An 18682-nucleotide genomic window follows, 5' to 3' on the forward strand; every position below is an offset into this window, starting at 1 on the left:
TAAAAAGATTCTCATGGCTGATTATGGAAAACATAATGAGATTTAAGTCATCTGGCGAGATTTCTTTGATCGTGCATGAATGAGAAAACTGTTCGTACCTCATGTCTTCCAACAGATCGCATTCAGTCTGATTTTTAAAGTGCAGTCTCGTCAATTGGTCCGTGTGCGTGTTTTTCAGCTCTTGCGTTACTTTAACCTGCAGGGGGAGAACATACAGAATATAATTTCAAACTAAAATGTATAGTATAGTATAATAATAATAATTGTAATGCTGAAATAAAGGTAAGAAAAAAAACAACGAAAACACAGAACCCCTGGCTCCTCTCTTGTAATGTACAAATTGCACCTCAAAATTCTGAAGCAAAGAAAAAGCAAGTAGAATAGCAACTTAAAGGTGGGGTATTTTTTGAAGTGTCCATAAAAAATTGAAAGGTAAGATCTCATCTCATCTCATCTCATCAGCTGCACCGCTTATCCTCAGTAGGGTCGCGGGGGTGCTGGAGCCCATCCCAGCAATCATCGGGCAGTGGGCAGGGGACACCCTGGACTGGTTGCCAGCCAATCGCAGGGCACACGGGGACAGACAACTCACTCGCTCAGTCACACCTAGGGACAATTTGGACCGGCCAATTTACCTGAAATGCATGTTTTTGGAATGTGGGAGGAAACCGGAGTGCCCGGAGGAAACCCATGCAAGCACGGGGAGAACATACAAACTCCGCACAGTAAGGCCGCGAGCTGGATTTGAACCCACTTAGGAGGTTCCCACGACCACAGAACTGTGCCGCACACACGCTAACCACTGCGCCGCCTTGCTGCCCTGAAAGGTAAGATGATTTGTAAAAAGAATATTTGCATACACACATCCAAATACCAGACAACCTATACCATTTTATATTATTTTACACAAACATTAGCTAAGATATTTCAATATGAGGTGGCGCAGTGGATGACTGGTTATCATGTCTGTCTGTTAGTTAAGAGGTCTTGGATTCAATTCCCTCTACGGAACTCCCTGTGTAGCGCTTGCATCTTCTCTCCCTGCCTTAGAAGGTTTCCCCTTGGTGTTCTGGTTTCCTACCACATCTCAAAAAGATGCATAGCAGGTTGATTGGCAAGTCTCAACTGTCCCTGAATGCTGTTTATATGTGCCATGCCCTGCGAATTGCTGACAACCAGTCTAGGGTGCTCCCTGCCCAGTCTAGGCCTCCTGTTGGTTTTAATTTAAAATGTGAAAATTATATAATTTGATTAAACACAATTTACTTTGCCCATTGATTACAAAATCTCATAAATCACGTCCGATTTTCCATGCAGGTGTTATTGGTTAAAATTTAGTAGACACTCAAATAAGGAAAAAAGACATCAATGGATTTTGAACAAGGAGAACAGGACAGAGCCCAAACCTCGTATAAAAAATTCCAGCATGTTCTAAAAGCTCTCCTCTGAGGCCCTATGTTTTTTATTAAATCTCCTAGGTTACGAAAGCAGATCCGCCCTAATCAAATAAAAGTAACATGTTTGGCCGATAGTGACAATGATGTAAAAAGTCAAAACAACAAACTACAGTGAACAATAACAGTTAAAATAATGAACTGGCATCCTAAACAATCTCCTTTGCTGGTGTCCATTATTAAAAACAGAATAAACAGATAATATTATGTAGCTTCCAGTATAATTGAGTAAAACTGCCATTCCGTGGTGTAATTTAATGCTAAATACATAGTTTAACTACTATAACCTGCACATTATATGTAAAACGCTTGCGATACTGTAGCAGAGACATTAACGTTAAAAGACAATTCCCACAGCCTATTTGACTTGTTTGCACTACGGTAGGCGATACAGGTGCCTCAAAACTAGGACAAACAGGCTCAGGGACAGCTTCTTCCCCAGGGCCATCACAAACCTAAATGAAAGCACAAAACTGTGAAAACATATCTTGCGCGAATTTTGAAATAAATAATCGAATAAATAAACAATATGGACAAAGTATATAAATATATACATACACACACAAAATGCATTGAAATATTTTCTCCACAAAACAAATAAACACAGAAATACACGGACCTTGGCCGCACACAGACACTGCATAAACTGCAGACCAAGCCCTCATCGCTTTTTTCTGCCAGGGTTCGGTTAACAGTAGGACAGAAATGTCTGGGTCTGGCAAGCATTTTTTGGTTAAGGTCCAATGTGGTGCGCTATTCACGGCCGCCAGCCGGCCAATATATGTGTCCTGCTTCAGCTAATATGTTAAGCTAATATATTGAATATAAAAAACATTGTTGAGATTCATCCAAAGAGTAAAATTTCTTGAGGTTTAGAACTTCAGTTCCTTGTGGCACAGAACACTCAATTGAAGAGTACTTACTGTAATTTTACAGCCATAAGGCACACATAAAACTCTTAGATTTTCTTCATATTGTTCGGTGCGCCCTATCGTGCGGTGTGCCCTGTGTGTGATGTAAAGCGGCGGACGCAGATAAGGCTGTGTGGGAAGTTGGGGCGTCACTGCTAAAGTGTGAGATGTGGGTATGTATATAAGGCTAGGTTCACACTGCATAGCCTAATTCTCAATTCCAATTTGTTGGTGAAATCCAATGTTTTTGTGAGATTGTTCACATTAACAGCTAAATGTGACTTGCATGCAATCTCCTGTGGCTTCTATGCATCGCCTGTGTGAACGTAACAAGTGTCCCACTTGTGCACAAGAGGACACAACACGTCACACGCAATGCGTCGAGTGTTTGCGGAAGTACTAATGGATGCTAAGATTATAGCGTAGCTAACAATTTGAAAGTTGTTGTACTAACAAAGGCTGATCAGAGTTATACCCCCAAGTATTAATTAAATCCAAAACCTCTTTGCCTCGATTAAATGCTTTCCGTGTTTTCGCCTGCCATGGTGTGTGGATTTCTGCGCTACGCGGAAGAACATGGAAACCAAGCAGCCACAAGAGATTTAAAGATTATTGAATCTATGGTTTGTAAGTGGAGGTAGGAAGCTGAAAACGAACTCCGACATGTTTTTTATCCTTTGTAATCAATAATTTTAAACAAACCACAAGCAAACTCAGTTTTGATCTCGCAGTATTCTTAAAAACACAAACTTGTAAGGTTATCTGTGTTGTAAGGCGACCGCAGCAGAGGGCACCCGCACTCAATCGTGCGGTCTGCCTTGTGTATGTGTTAAATAAAGAAATAGAACCAGCTACGGAAACTGCGCCTTTTAGCGAGGTGCGCTATATGGTCATGAAAATACAGTAAATCAAAACAACTTTAAAGTTGAAGAAAATATTGTAGTAACAGTGGCAAAGATTTGGGGATCTTTTTTTAAAGGTGCTGTAGAGCAATCAACTTTGGGGACAGCATTCTGCCTTTAAATATACATGATGAAAACTTGTCAAACATGTGCATTGAATCCTATAACATTCAATTATTTAAGGTGATTGAATCTTATTGTGTTGGGTAAGAGTTGGTATGGTCCCCACTACCGTAAGTGGAAAAAAAGGACATTCAGGGGTTGCCTTGGCAACCTTTCCTAGGAGGCCGGCAAGAGCCGTGCGGGAACAAACCGCTCTCATCCCAGAAATCCAGTTCTGATTTAGCAAGAGATGAGCCAGGAGCAGGAGAGGCTGGCTTACAACAAACCAGAAAGAAACCAAAAGTGTCCTGAGCAAGTTCTGGGAGCAAGGAGGAAGAACAACTTTTGATCCAACATCCAGGTCCTGATCAAGCCAACGGCCAAGCCAGTTGCATTCAGCCAGAAGAGAACCTTCAACCTGTGATTCTGGTCCTGACTGTGGCTCCAGACTTGATGACTACCGCTCTACCACCTAGAACATCAGACCCTGCCTCCATCATTATCGAAATGAAACCAAAGTTATTCCAATGATGCCAGGTATCACTTGGTGGGACTAAAGGGTAATCAGATCATATACAATAAGACCCAGTTGCCTTAGGTTCTATCTGCAGTAAAAATTTAGCCTACCACATAAGTTTTCTATTCTAATGGTGCCTGCCAAGGTCCCAAATTCTTTCTTAAGGTCCTTTTTTAAACTTACTTTTGTTTTATGTTCTATTCAAATTTCCTGTGTGGATGCTTAGTAAAGAATATTCCTTAAACTTGAGAGTGTGTGTCTTGATTAAAGTATGTTGAACTTTCCAAAATGGTGAAAATAATTCACTTAAAATTGTTGTGTAGCCAATCATTCAGATTAACTAAAAGGTTTTTCATCAGCTATCCTGGTAAAATTATCGAAATAACGTAAGTGACGCTTCTAAAAGACGAGTTTAAAAGAATAAACTTAGCTCTTCAATTCAATCAGTCAATCGATTATTTTGTTCAAATAATTTAGTGACATCCCAAATTTTATACATTGCTTTCCAGGGTTTGAAAATGTTCTACGTGCTGAGCCAATCTTCTGGCTTAAGTCGTCTTTGCAGCCTCTGTCAGGCTGTTTGCGTGGTGAATTCAAGTATGTGGATATCTTAGACGCGCTCGAATAAACTAATTTAATCGTTTTGGGGGTTCGGGTTCGCATTTGAACTGTAATAGGCGCATTATGACGTTGAGGGATGGGTATTGCGAAGATTAGTGTATAAAATATGTGATTATAGTAATTATTATAATTATTTTTATCTGACCTATGTAATAAGTTTATCCACGAGATTTTGTTGTATTAGACATAATAGGAAAGGAGGATTTGTAAAATGTATTTAATAGGGAAGATAAAGGGGTAGGAAAAATAAGCATGTGCTTCTGACTACCCCTTTTCGAACATGTTAAGTGACATTATTTTGTTGTTGACTCATTGTTTTTGTCCTGTTTTTATTTTAATGTTCGAAATAAAAGTTTGTATTAATTCATTCATTCACTCAATTGAAACAGGCCTTTAATTACTTTCACTGTTTTCATACTACAGTAACAGAAAACCACGAGCGCGAGCATGAAATCCCTCCCATTCCATCTGCTGGAGCTGAGCTGGTGCCTATCAAGAGGTGCTGTACCCCCTGAACTGGCATACATGTCTAATTTAATTGCGCACCCGATTTTTACAGGTGAAAAACAGTTTTTCTACACAATTTTAATAAATGAACATATGCTTGTTTAATACAAGAGGTGCCAAACTAACGCCATAACAAAAACGAATGCAATTGTTGGAGCTGTTTTATTGGGTTTTGATGGTGGACCCATATGGATGAAAGCAGGAACTGAGGCAGAGAGCTTGAAATGAGAATGGTATTTATTAACAAAACTAGGAACAAAGTAACAAACGAACAAGGGTTCACACAACAACAAAATATCCAAACAAAACCCAGAAACAGAGACAAAACCGGAAATAAAGGCGCAAGAAACAAAGTACCAAACTAACAAGGGGGGGTCACAAAACTCCTAACACTATTCAAACAACAAATCAGAAACAAAACACACACAAAAACTGGCATGGGAGTGTAAATGCAAATGTGTAAAGTAACTTACAAAAACAGGCGGGTGCAAGCAACTAACAAAACGGGAAACAAAAAAGAATGGAAATGAAAATTACCCGACAATGTGTGCTACCTAAAATCACATTATAAATGGTAAGGATGATTAGGGACACGTGTGTGGTGATTGGACACAACAAAGGTGGCGCCCCCCGGTGGAAAGTGACTTACCAGACCCTAACAAATTTATTTACGCACAAAGAGTTTGTCTTGCTTCAAAATAAAACAGCCGTAGACTAAACGAGTCAAAAGAAAATTATACTTTGAAAAAGCAGTAGATTTTGTTTCTTAAATCCGTAGGAGCTTTTAAGGGGAGGAAAGCAGTAGTCTAATGCGTAAAGCGGTAGTTTTGGTGAGTATGAACTGGTCACAAAATACCCGCAAGGTAACAACAATCATATTTCATCTGAATGTGTGAATGAGGCATGTTTATTGCCTTAACATACTGAATGTCCTGAGAAATCAACAATATATTTAAGCGGATGTGGAGGTCCTAAAGGGACACAATATATAATAATAACAATAATAATAATACACATGGTCCCTAACTAACATATCGACTAATCTGCAAAATATCAAACTAGGCAGCAATCTTTCTACAAATTGTTATAATTATTACTCTTTTAACACACCCGACCAAAAAGCTTTGCACTCGTAAGGGGCACGTGGCTGTACAAATATTTTCCAACAAATATGTCACTAAAAACAACCTCCCTGTATGGAGTTTGCATGTTTTCTTCATGTCTCCTCAGGGCACTCGAGTCTCCTCCCACGTTCCATGCATATGTATAAAGAAGATTGGCAGGCTAAAATTGTCCCTAGGAATGAGTGTGTGAGAAAATAGTTGTTTGTTCTCTCTGCCCTGAGATTGACTGGCATTCAGTCCAGGGTTTCCCCTTCCCAATGCCAGAGGCCAGCTGGGATGGGCTCCAGAACCCCTGTGACCCTTGTGAGGATAAGCGACTGGAAAATGAATTAATAAAATATTGAATAATTGATAAGGCTGCACATTTATAAGACTTTTATAAGATTTGTTTTATTTACCATTCTACTGCTGCTATTAAGCCTTTTCTTGGATTAAAAAGATAAGAAATGTTTACTTGAGTTTAATTTATTATTTATTTGCCAGTCCCAAAAAACAAATATTTATGTAGAAATATTTATCATTAGATTCATGTCTTTTCTGACAGTGCACTGTGCCTTACTGGTTTTAGATAGGGCACTTGTATTTTATTTGTTTATGAAACAGCTGTATGTTCAATAAAAGATGTATTTTCCATTTAACAATTTCATATGTGTTAACCAATTGCCACATAATTACATTAACCGCACGCTAACTTTAAGAAAAGATTAAAAATTATCCAATGATTTAACAAATATTTTCAACAGTCAATGACACAAAACAGCTGTTAGTTGTCACCTTTTTTATAATGTTCGAAATAAAGTTTTCATTCATTCTTTCATTCCCTGTAATGAATAAATTAATAAATTTAGGATGGAACAGAGGGTTATTTTAATAAATGAGGAAGCGGTCGATTATTATTTTTTTTTATTAATTGGTTCATCAGATTTTTGAAAAACACATTTTTAGTTTGCTCCTTTTAATTCAATCGTGGAGGTTTTGGACAGATATAAAATTAGTACAACAAAACAACAGTATATTCTATAATATAAAGCAATAAAAAAAATCCAAGTGTCTGTCAAATAGCTTAACAATAAACCAAAATATATAGAGGAGAGGAATGGGTGCCACCAGGCAGTACTTGCCCAAGACAACGGTGCCCCCGCGACCCTAGTGGTTAAGGGATTCAACCAACAACAAACTAAATACAAATGTATTCTATACACCTTCAAATATGTAAAGTGTTTATTTCAAGAAGTACTTTTTCTAAAGGTGAAAAAAGAGAGGGAACATCGAAGAATGCAAGTATTTCATCAAAAAATGGTCTTGAGGTGGCCTCTGCTGGATCAAAGTGCTACTACATGAACGTCCCCTCAATTTCACTACAGTGTTACAATGTCAAGTCAAGTCACATTTATTTGTATAGTCTCAAAGGACTGCACAGGATTACAACTACACCATCGCCTGATCTTAAACCAACATGCGAGCAAGGTAAAACCCAAAGTCTCAACATGAGGGAAAAGGAAACCTTGACAAGGGGCCTCACAAGTGGTAATCCCCTTCCAGAACGACCAGGGTGCAATAGATTTAGCATGGTGCAAAAAAGTTCTCAGCCCCCTTTTTTGGGTTTAAGTAATCACGTTATTTCGGTCACCATGGCGACCACGGACATGCACGAAAGGTCATCCCTCCCTGCCCCAACAATGACGAAGCAATTTTGTTATATTTGTTTAGAAATAATAAAGCTTTGAAATAACTATTTCTAGTTTCGCTTCTCACCACACCGCTTCACCCCAACTACTCGCCATTTGGCGCCAACTACACACTTAATCGTTGGATGCAGGAAGCCAGCCAAACTGGAAGTGGGGTGCCACCTTGATCTGTGGACAAAATCGATCAAAGCCAGTCCTGTCATTCAATGGCAATTTTTTTATACAGAAAAAAATCAGGATGGCTTGATACGTGATAAGGCAGTTTTTTTTTTTTAAATGGCACCCAGGGACTATGCTTCTGAAAACGTTTAAACGAGTTAAAGGGACACCAATATTTGACCACAAGAAGCCACTATAAATGAGTCCATCCAAAAAAGTGTTATAAAACATTGAAAACTACAGACTAAAGTGACCAGACCACACCATTTTGCTTCCCTCAATGCACTCTATTTGCATTGAAATAATGTCCTGAGTGATAGATAAATTGCACACAACAAATCAATGATAATATTTGTTGTTAGCGCTTTTAATAATCAATGCTATTTATGTGTTGTTGAAGCCCTAGAATGGATAAAGGAATGAATGACACCAAAAAGTTGAGAACCCCTGCCGTATTGCACGTTCAGCAACATTACACATAGTTCCAACAATTTTTAAATGGATAATAATGACTATTTGAATGGGGTTTTGGGGTTTTTAAGGGTTATTGATCTATCTTCGTTATTCATTATCCATTATCCGTTATCGGTCAGTTCATAATACGCTACAAAGCCTAGGAGCCGGGACACTTACTCTCAGCCAAAAGGCCAAGCTAAGGTCCTAGCCCTAAAGCCTTGCTGCGATCATTGCGAATGCACCGTTCCCGGAGGTACTGCAATACCGGGCCGATGCGTGGAGTGGACAGAGCAAGCTCATATTCCATCTCCGAAATGCAAAAGGCTTTAAGTTCCACGATTGTAACTACCTATACAAATTTGACATCTGAGCATTTGATCACTCACAGTCTGCAGCCTTCACAGTGATGTTTTTTACAGATGTGACATGACACATTGAGTGAGGGTAGCACAATTGACACAAGGGGAAGATGTGGTAATTAAGAGGAAACCGTGCAAAGGTTTACACCAAGGCAATTGCCTAGCAATTGCTATTTCAGAATAACATACGAGGCAGAGGCAGAAAGACGTGCACGCAAACGTACACGGAGCACTGATGATAAAATGGACTTAGTAGTGTCATCTGCAGCCCTTGGCTAAATCAATACACATGTTTACGTACATGTATGCGTGTGACCCTAAACAAAGTGGAGGTCTCAAGACAACAAGCATGACACAAATGTGTTGTGGTCACTATTCAGTACTGTATCATTAATATACCCTTTAACTCTTACATTTTCCCCATATTCTATACATGTTTTATCATTTCAAATTGTGTACGCTGTATAGTCAAGTCAAGTCCTGTTTATTTATATAGCCCTTAATCACAAAGAGTCTCAAAGGGCTGCACAGACCACAGATTATTGCAAACCACAGACTATTATTACACCATCCCCTGATCTAAAACCTACATTGAGGGCAAGGAAAAACTCAAAAACTTTAACATGAGGAAAATGAAGAAACCTTGAGAAGGGACTTCACATGAGGTAATCCCCCTTCCAGTATGACAAGGCTGCAATGGATGTTGCAATAACAAAAAATAAACAGATATTGTCAACATAAAATATAGGATATTCATATACTATAGAATAGAAGTGTGTTTTAAGCTTAGATTTAAACAATTTATAGCAATTTTGTATGGTAAAAAATACCATTGGAATTAAAGAAAAACTTTTATGTTAGATTGATCACACATCTTGGTCACTAGTAGCAGCCAACAACGTCATCATAGATTGCTAATATTCTTGAGGTACACTAGCAAATGTTATCCTATAAAAGGGGTGTGCACCCGTTTTCACCAAGGGCCACATCAGCGTAATGGCTGCCCTTGGAGGGCCTAGTTTAAGCTTTTAAATGTAACTAAATGTAATTGATGGTATCTAAAATATGTGTAACTTCTCCTCCATGTAAAATAACTCTAAATCTATTACTTCAAGTTGAGAACATTACACTTGCGTTAAAAAAAATGTAGCTATACTAGTGGGCTGTTGTCAGGAGCTGCAAGGCCTTATCTGCTGGCCTAAAAATATCTGAATCATGTGCTGTAATTACTGTATATTTTGTCCATCAATACTTTTTAAATCATTTCAAATTGTCCGTCAACGTCCTTTAATTCACTTCCCCTGGTTGCACTGCTTTCATAGAAAACCAAACACATTTCAGCCATTACTTGTTGCCAGGGTCAGAAATCTACCTGGAGGCCTCCACAATCGTAATCAACAATTATAATAAGTAATATACTTGATAATAAGGCATAGTAAATAAGTGACAATAAATTTGTTGGTTTAGCCAATCAGATTCCTCATCGGCAAGTGAGCGCCTTCTAGAAGGTGTAATGAAACATAAGCAGTTTCACACACTAAGATTGGCTAACAGGCTATAGCGGAAGTATCACAACGAAAACGTATAACAAAAATATCCACGTCTCCACTGCTTCTGTCGAATGGACATTTTCAGCCCTAAATCGGATAAAAACTTATACCAGAAATACGACAGAAAAGGCTCAACTTTCAGTATTAGCTTTGAGGGTGATAGAAATGGACTTCTGGATGGAACTGAAATGCGCGGATTGAATAATTCCTGAGGAAAGAAAGAATGGATTTTGTGCAAAAATAAAATGGATTTTTGGTGATCAAAATGTGGCTATATTCCTAAATAAATTGCAATTGTGTTAGGTTAATATTGATGCTTTTCATATGTTCCACAGCTGTAGCTGCAGTAAATGTTTTATAGCCATAAAAGTTATTGAGGGTTAAATTGGATTAGATGCTGCACCACTGAAGGCCTATGTGTGAAATGCATGGCCTGCCGCTAAGATATACATACAGGTATAAAATATGTTATATACTAAATACAACAAAAATCTCAAAAATCTTCTTGGACATTTTGGAGACCATTGGCATTGATATGGAAACACAACTGTATGTAGTGGCACTAAACTGTCACTTTGCAGCTATTGTAGTCAACAGGATTGTGGGAAATAGTATGTTTTGACCAGGGGTCACCAAACTATGGCCCACATACGGTATAAGGCCCACCAACACATTTAATCCAGCCCGCGAAATAATGCTGAAAAAAGAACATGGATAAAAATGAGCCGCTTCTAAAAATGTAAAAATATGTTTTTTGTTTTATTTTTAAAAAAAACTACCAGAAAGGGTTTGGCACTCCTCCTTAGTAAGTATCAGGTCGCTAGGGGAGGATTTCAGTATGATAAATCACCATTAGATGGCAGAAATTGCCTTTATCAGATCTTTGTCCACACATCAAGGAAGCCCATACTTCCTAGTGTTGCTTCCTGTATCCAGCAATTGAGAGTGTGAAGGCAGCCCCATAAGGCAAGTAGGCATAGTGAAGCAATGTGTTTTTACTGAACAATGGTAAAACGTTAGAAACATACTGTACTTTGTTTCTAACAAAAGATAAGGGTTATTTCAAAGTCCTATGCCAATATAGTTACAGAACTTAATTTTCTGTTGGTCTTCAAAAATTTGTGAAAGTGGCAAAAATTTGAGAGAAACTTCTGGCATTCAATGGTTTGATGGGGGGTAGAACCCCAAACAAAAAATAAAAATCTGCGAGGTATAAATCTTTATTTATTTAATTGTTTATTTGATTATGTATTTATTACTCAAGAATAAACCCAATGTGTGGCTCAGGTATTTAACAAATAAATCGTGTACACATGTCTTTGTTTTTTTCAGTAACGTTGTAGTGCACTGGTTAGCACATCTGCCTAGCACACGAAAGGTCCCTGTTTCATGACCCGGTATAAACACCTTTTGGCCTGGAGAGGGATGAGTTCCACCAGGCTGTACTTGCCCAAGACCCACCACAGAAAATTGTATCCCTAGTTGTTAAGGGAATCTATCAATTTAAAATTGTAGGAATTATTTTGCTGTCATATTGCACAACTGAATTAACGACCTGCTCCACTTCAAATGATATTTTGCCTCCATTATATGGCTGTTATGGAAAACTGCATTCACCTTCCGCCCTAAAGAAATCAAACATTTTTTGAAAATTGACAGGGAGCCAGTAGGGGCGCCAAAGACCAGTGTGTGGCTCTGGTTCAGTGGGTGAAGAGGTCCAAATTTGTTGGCAACAGAAAGCATCTTCTTTTGTTTAACCAATCAGAATGCAGAACACAATTCACAATAAAAGTCTGCGAAGCAATGAACCAGAGACAACCTAAGCACAAAGTAGAGTTGTCTGGACATCAATCAGCTATTTTTGTTCTCCAGCACAACCTCCTTGCATTTTATTTCCAAACCAATGCACTCGCAAATCAAAACGTTTGCAGACCTCCACTTTAGATCTATTTATTTTTACAGATGCTTTCACGGGTCATAAAAAAACGATATGGAGGGCCACATTGTGGCCAGCGTGCCATGAGTATTACGCATTTTCCCGATGATAAACAACACTTAATTTACTGCAAGTGGGTAAAGGACTAAACAAGATGCTGAGGCCATGTTGTTTTTTTTTAGTAAATAAAATAAACTTGTGTGCATGAATTATATTTGTTTTTAGTCTACATAGTCTGTCTCGCTTTGAGTAAATAGGTGCCATGTAGTGTTTGTGAGGTTTAATATCACTTAAAAAAGAAAATTCCAATCATTCCTCGATAATGAACCTTACAAGCATACAACGACAATATTAGCGATCTATGATGACGGTGTTGTCTGCTACCAGTGACAGAGACGATCTGGGTTAAGGTTGAAATAGACTAGACAAGATTTGTCTTTTTTAATTTGTATTTTTTCAGTGTAGAAATTCGGTTACAGCATATACAATGTGAAATGATTGAAAGAATTATAAAATCCAGGGAAAATGTAAGATGACAGTTATTTTGTCAAAAGGCGCACCCCACCTTTAATACCATCTTATTTATTTTATGACTGTATTTATTTTTAAGTTGGAATGTTTTTAGTGATCAGGAAGATGTGTTTTATAGCTATTTAGGGTTCATTTCTATGCTTTTGGGAGAACGGGAGCGCATCAATTACACGTTATTTATTTCAATCAGGAAAATGTGCTCGTTACACGAGCAATTTAAGCTACGAGCACTACCCTGGAACGAATTAGGCTCGTAGGATGAGTATACCACAGTAGTGTCGGCAGCCCCTGGTTAGTTCTATATACGTGCTGACGTGCACGTGCGTGTATGTGTGTGTGTGTGTGTGTGTGTGTGTGAGACCCTCGAAATAATGTAAGTCTCCCACAAAAATCATGACACAAACGTGGAGTGGTCACTGTACAGTACTGTATAACAACACAGTGATGGAGACATTGCTAGCTAGCAGTAACTCAAGTGCTTGCTAACCTCGCGAAAATGGCAAGTGTGAAATGTGTAATACAGTGGAATATTTTTCATTGTCACGCTTTGTGTGTCGGGCCGTGTAAGAACAACATGTAGTAACGATGCTCATCGTGTTTTTAAACGATGGACGATCCCACGTTTGTTATTTTGACACATGAAACATCAGCATCATGTCAATAGGGTTCATACTAGTGAGCGCTGCGGATGCAAGGACGTAACATTGTCCTTTCGGTAACGTCTCCACCTTTCCATCAATGTCGCGTTATGTAGATGATTCGTGATGTTACTACTGTACATTGTCATTCGTCATTGTCTCTGTTAGGTTAGGAAGTGAAAGAATGGTGTGTGGAAATCACTCACCTTCCTCGGCGGTGGCTGCATTTTTGAGTATTGACATGAATGGTATTTCCCCTGTGAAATGGGTAGTAATCCCCCAAAAGAACTGGCGTGATATTTCTTCCTCCGACGACCATAAAAATGACAGTAATCCTCCCGTCAACGCGACAGGGAGGTAGGACGAGGGGTTTAGATTTGTACTCCGGCGGCCATGATTGATGATTTGTACGAAGCCGAAAGTGAGGAGAGTGGGAGCACTTTTGTATTGCTTGCTGCTACTGCTGCATGACTTCAGACTACAGTACCGAGATGAGCTCAATTGTGATGGGTCGTTCGCAAACAAAACGGCTTTATGAGCCAGTTCTTTAAAATGAACGACGTGTCAGGATGTGTTGTTCGGTAATGAAACGGACGGGAACCGTCTCCCTTCGAAATCACCTCTCTCTCTCTCTCTCTCTCTCTCTCTCTCTCTCTCTCTCTCTCTCTCTCTCTCTCTCTCTCTCTCTCTCTCTCTCTCTCTCTCTCTCTATCTCTCCATCTTCTCTCTCTCTTTCTCTCTCTCTCTCTCTTCTCTTTCGCTCTCTTTGTCCTCTATATCTTTTCTCTCTGTCTTTTTTTGTATTTGTCTCTTTTTCTCTCTGTTTCTCTCTCTTACTCTCTGTCTCTTCCTCTCTTTTTGTTCTTTCTCCCTCTATCATGCTCTCTTTTTCTATATCTTTCTCTGTTCTTTATCTATTTTGTTCTATCTTTCTTTCTCTCTTTATCTCCATATATCTTTCTATGTATCTTTATTTCTATCTTTGTCTCTTTTCTAACTGCCTTTTCTCTATATTTATCTATCTCTGTTTATCCATATTTCTCTCTCACACTATCTTTGTCACTCTCCATCTCTTTCACTCTTTCTTCATCTGTCTGTCTTTCTCACTCTCTCATTTTTGCTCTTCCCTTATGTATTTCACTCTTTCTCTAGCTTTATCTCCTTCTCGATTTCTTTATTGCTTTTGTCTTTTTATCTTTCCCTCTTTCACTCTCTCTGTTTCTCTATGTCTTTTACTCTTTCTTTCACTCTCTTTAATTTTATCACTTTCTATCTTTAGCACTTTCTCATTTCTAACCTTCTGCTGTACTCTCTTTCTATCTTTCTCTCCCTCCCTTGTTCTTTCTGTCTCTCTTTCTCACTCACCGTGTCACGAAGGACCTGTCAGGCCAATAAGAGCGGTGTTGTTTTCTTAATAAAACATTTAGAGAGTTTAAATTAGGTAAAAGTTCACTGTGTATTGAAACAATGTACATTATTTTGATACTGTAGCATAATAATTTTTCAAAATAAATGACTTTGGTTCATAACGTTTCTTTTCTTTTTTTTTTTCTTTTTTGCGTAATACAGTACACGATTAAAAACAATATCAAATCTGAAGAACCGTTTGTTGCGCCAAAAGATAGTAAGTAGAGCCGAAAAAGCCAGTTCTCCGAAAAGAGACGGAATTCCAATCACGGGAGAGGAGAGGAAAAGGCATAGAAGAGCAAAAGTGGATTATGACGGGAAAGCCCTTCTAGGAACAATGGCTCCCTCGAGTGGCGATTTACAATAGCACATCATGGTGCAGAGGATGAATACGCGTGTTTTTTACTCGATGACAAATGAGATGCATTAGTCAACACGCAACGGTAGCAAATAATGTTTCTTGTTCATTTTCATCCCGCTAGTGACAGCGTCAGCTTGACTGTGCTGTAGTGATGTGTCGTTCGTGAAAGGAACGGCGGTACGAGCTGGGGTTATGAAGTGAATGACGGGAGCCGGCTCACTACCAATTAAGAGCCGGTTCCCTTTGAGACGCTGTTTTTCTCTTGTGATCGATCAATATGCATTTTGTTTTACTTTAAATTTGTTGAGTATTTTAAAAGTTAAGCTGCATTTTCTTGTATTTCATTGTGTATTGGTTGTTGCACTGAAAAATCAATTTTTTTAATTTACACTTTTTGTTGTGTCATGTGTTTTTCAGAGATTCTAAGCTTTAATTTAAAGTTGCCTGTATGAAATGTTTCGAAGTTAAAATGCCTTGACAGTTTACTGCAGAGAAAAAAGGCTATCTTAACATACTAGATTCATACATTTAAAAAATATATTGATAGTATTTATTACATAATGTGGTATTTTTATTGGAAATATACAGATTGAATGACCCACCCCCCAATAAAAAACTTTTTTCTTTTGTCTTTTTTTCTTATTTTTGCTTTTCTTTTTTCCCTTCTTTTTATCAAAAATCCTTTTGTTTCTTTTTTCCTTGCATTTTACTTATTTACATATTTATTACTTTTCCTCTGTTTTCCTTTGTTTGTTTCTTGTTTCATAGCCTTTACTCTTCTTTTTCCGCTGTTCTTCTTTTTTCCTTCTCTTTTCCTTGCTCTTTTGTTTTTCCTACTTTTTGCTCTCTGTCATTTATTTTTACTTACTTTTTCTTGCTTTTTTCCTTTTTTACCCTTTTTTGCTTTTATGCTTTGATTGTACTTTTGTTCATTTCTTCTTTTGTTTCCCCTATCGTAACATTTTACTTCTGTTTTTGCTTTTCTTTATTTCTTTACTTTCTCTATATTTCCTTTTTTATTTTCATATTTTGTCTTTTTTGTCTTCCTCGCATTTTGCGTTACCCCCTATATCCCCTCTTTTTTAAAGCCCTTTTGTGCATAATGTTAGATAATAATTGGTAAAATATGGTTTAAGTATAAAAAATAACACCTCAATAGTTCTTTCGCAGCCAAAAGAGTAGGCTCTTTGTAAGATGAACCAAAAGAGCCGGTTCTCAAAACAAGAGCTGAAATTTTCATCAATACTGCAGAGGCAGAGCTGCATAGCAACAAGAAAACACAATCGAGCGCAGAAGAATCGATTACCAGGGACGATTTTAAACTTGCATGTGTTATGTTATATTGTAGAAGGTTATTTTTTAAACCCTATCTTGTTTCCCTACTATTATAAAGGTTACTCGTTATTTGCACTCCTTTGCTGCGGTTCTACATTTAAAAAATGGTGCGCTTCCTTTCTTTTTAAGTCATACGCCTAAATCCTGAGGGAGGCAATGCATATTAATGTAGTAAGTTTTGAAGGTAATCCGATATTCTTAAACATGCAAAATGTGAGGAAAGAGTACATGGTTTTTGCATACAATTCATATTTACTAATTATAATAATACATTTGATTTCAAAGCGCCTTTCAGGACACCCAAGGAGCAACAGCTATGGCGAGAAACACGAATTTTATCAAATTTTAATCCATTTTTTTCTAAAATGAATAAACTCAGTTTTACATGAAAATCATTGCACTGTTTTCCATAGTCATAAACCTAAATCTGTGTGATGCAGAGCCGGTATGCCGCCAAGGCATAAACAAGCTAAGCGGCTGCTTAGGGCCCTGCAACCACTAGGGGTCTCCTAAGAGTGGCTAACTTTTCTGGTGTCAACATTTTCCCCATTGGCACTTTGTGTGTCCACTCAAAAATACTTCTACAGAAATACAAAAAATATACTACACAATAACTAAAAAACTAAATATCAAATACAGTGCTTTAAAACAGAGACCTTATATATTAATTTGCGTTCATTCTGAAAATAAAAAAATAGTTTAGAATTACTGCAAGAATACTACTACAGTAATAGCATATTACAAAATACTATTACAAAATGATTTACTCCAAAAATACAGTAATATTACCCAAAATTCTAAAGAAATATGACAAAATACTACTATGGAAATACTACAAAAATATTTCTAAAACAATACATTGTAAATCTATCAATTATACTTCTACTGAGATACTAAAAAATATGAATACATAATCTCATCTCATCTCATTAGCCGTACCGCTTATCCTCATTAGGGTCGCGGGGGGGCTGGAGCCCATCCCAGTCATCTCCGGGCAGTGGGCAGGGGACACCCTGAACTGGTTGCCAGCCAATCGCAGGGCACACAGGGACAGACAACTCATTCGCTCATTCACACCTAGGGACAATTTTGGACCGGCCAATTCACCTGACATGCATGTTTTTGGAACGTGGGAGGAAACCGGAGTGCCCGGAGGAAACCCACGCAGGCACGGGGAGAACATACAAACTCCGCACAGGAAGTCTTTAGCTGGATTTGAACCCACGACAGGTTCCCATGACATGAACTGTGCCGCACAAGCGCTAACCACTGCGCCACCGTGCTGCCATGAATACATAATATTATAATATAAAAAAGTACTAGAGAAATATTACGACAAAAATACTACTAGAAGAGTTTTCCAACAGAACTGCAAATTACAGCTATAGCGAAACTATTACTATTACCTCTCAAACTCTATCTTGTTGGAGAGGCAGAACTGATGTTTAAACTTAAGAATTAGAAATGTCATCATTGTTAAAACAAGATTAGACGTGGAATCCCTTCAGTAGATCTTTCTCTAGATGTACAGTATATACAATGTTTAAGTCCAAGTCACTTAAGTATTCTCGAAGTTAGTCCTATGATGTATTGGCTGTGTGCTTGCGGTTGTTGACATCCTGAAAAGGCTACGCCCTGAAACAGGTTTTCATCCGGAACATCTCCATACATTGCTGCGTTGATCTTCCTCTCAAGCCTGACTTCTCCAAATTCCTACATCCGAAAAACTTCCCAATTGCACCATGAACTCACCTTTGAACATAAGAATGGTAACCCTAAAGGGGCAGTGTGTATCATTTGACATTGGATGTCACTGTAAAAATGAGTGCTGAAAAGCACAAGAAAGAATACAAATGATGGGGACTTAATGTGACCAAAACGCACCATTGTACTTTCCATTTTTTTGCCCAGTCTTTCTGAGATTTTTGGGTACCCGTAGCAGCAAAATGGTGGAATATTACTGGAATATACTCCCTTTGGATGAAACTCATGTTATGTAAGATAAATGTAAATTTCTTGTCGTACAAGTTAAAAAAATATATATGTTTGGGTGATTGTTCATTTATTTTTGCTCATAGTTTAAATCAATATTAAGTTTTTTAATGAATGAAGTCATTTTTACCT

General features: G+C 38.0%; 1 protein-coding gene and 1 pseudogene across 2 annotated transcripts in view; both read right to left on the reverse strand.

The window, feature by feature from the left end:
• Positions 1-13934, reverse strand: part of fchsd2 (FCH and double SH3 domains 2) — a 70098-nt gene extending 56164 nt beyond the window's left edge. For both annotated transcript variants that reach the window (XM_088345478.1, XM_088345477.1), the window contains exons 1-2: positions 13662-13934; positions 99-196 (exon numbers count right to left, since the gene is read on the reverse strand). In XM_088345478.1, the coding sequence (XP_088201604.1) occupies positions 99-196; positions 13662-13682 (119 nt within the window). In that variant the 5' untranslated portion in view covers positions 13683-13934. The remainder of the gene's footprint in view (positions 1-98; positions 197-13661) is intronic.
• LOC148357656 (U2 spliceosomal RNA) lies at positions 8680-8763 on the reverse strand (annotated as a pseudogene).
• Positions 13935-18682: the final 4748 nt, after the last annotated feature.

Source organism: Urocampus carinirostris, chromosome 10 (genome assembly GCF_059441175.1).
Source record: "Urocampus carinirostris isolate Australia breed hairy pipefish chromosome 10, RoL_Ucar_1.0, whole genome shotgun sequence".
NCBI classification, from domain to species: Eukaryota; Metazoa; Chordata; class Actinopteri; order Syngnathiformes; family Syngnathidae; genus Urocampus; species Urocampus carinirostris.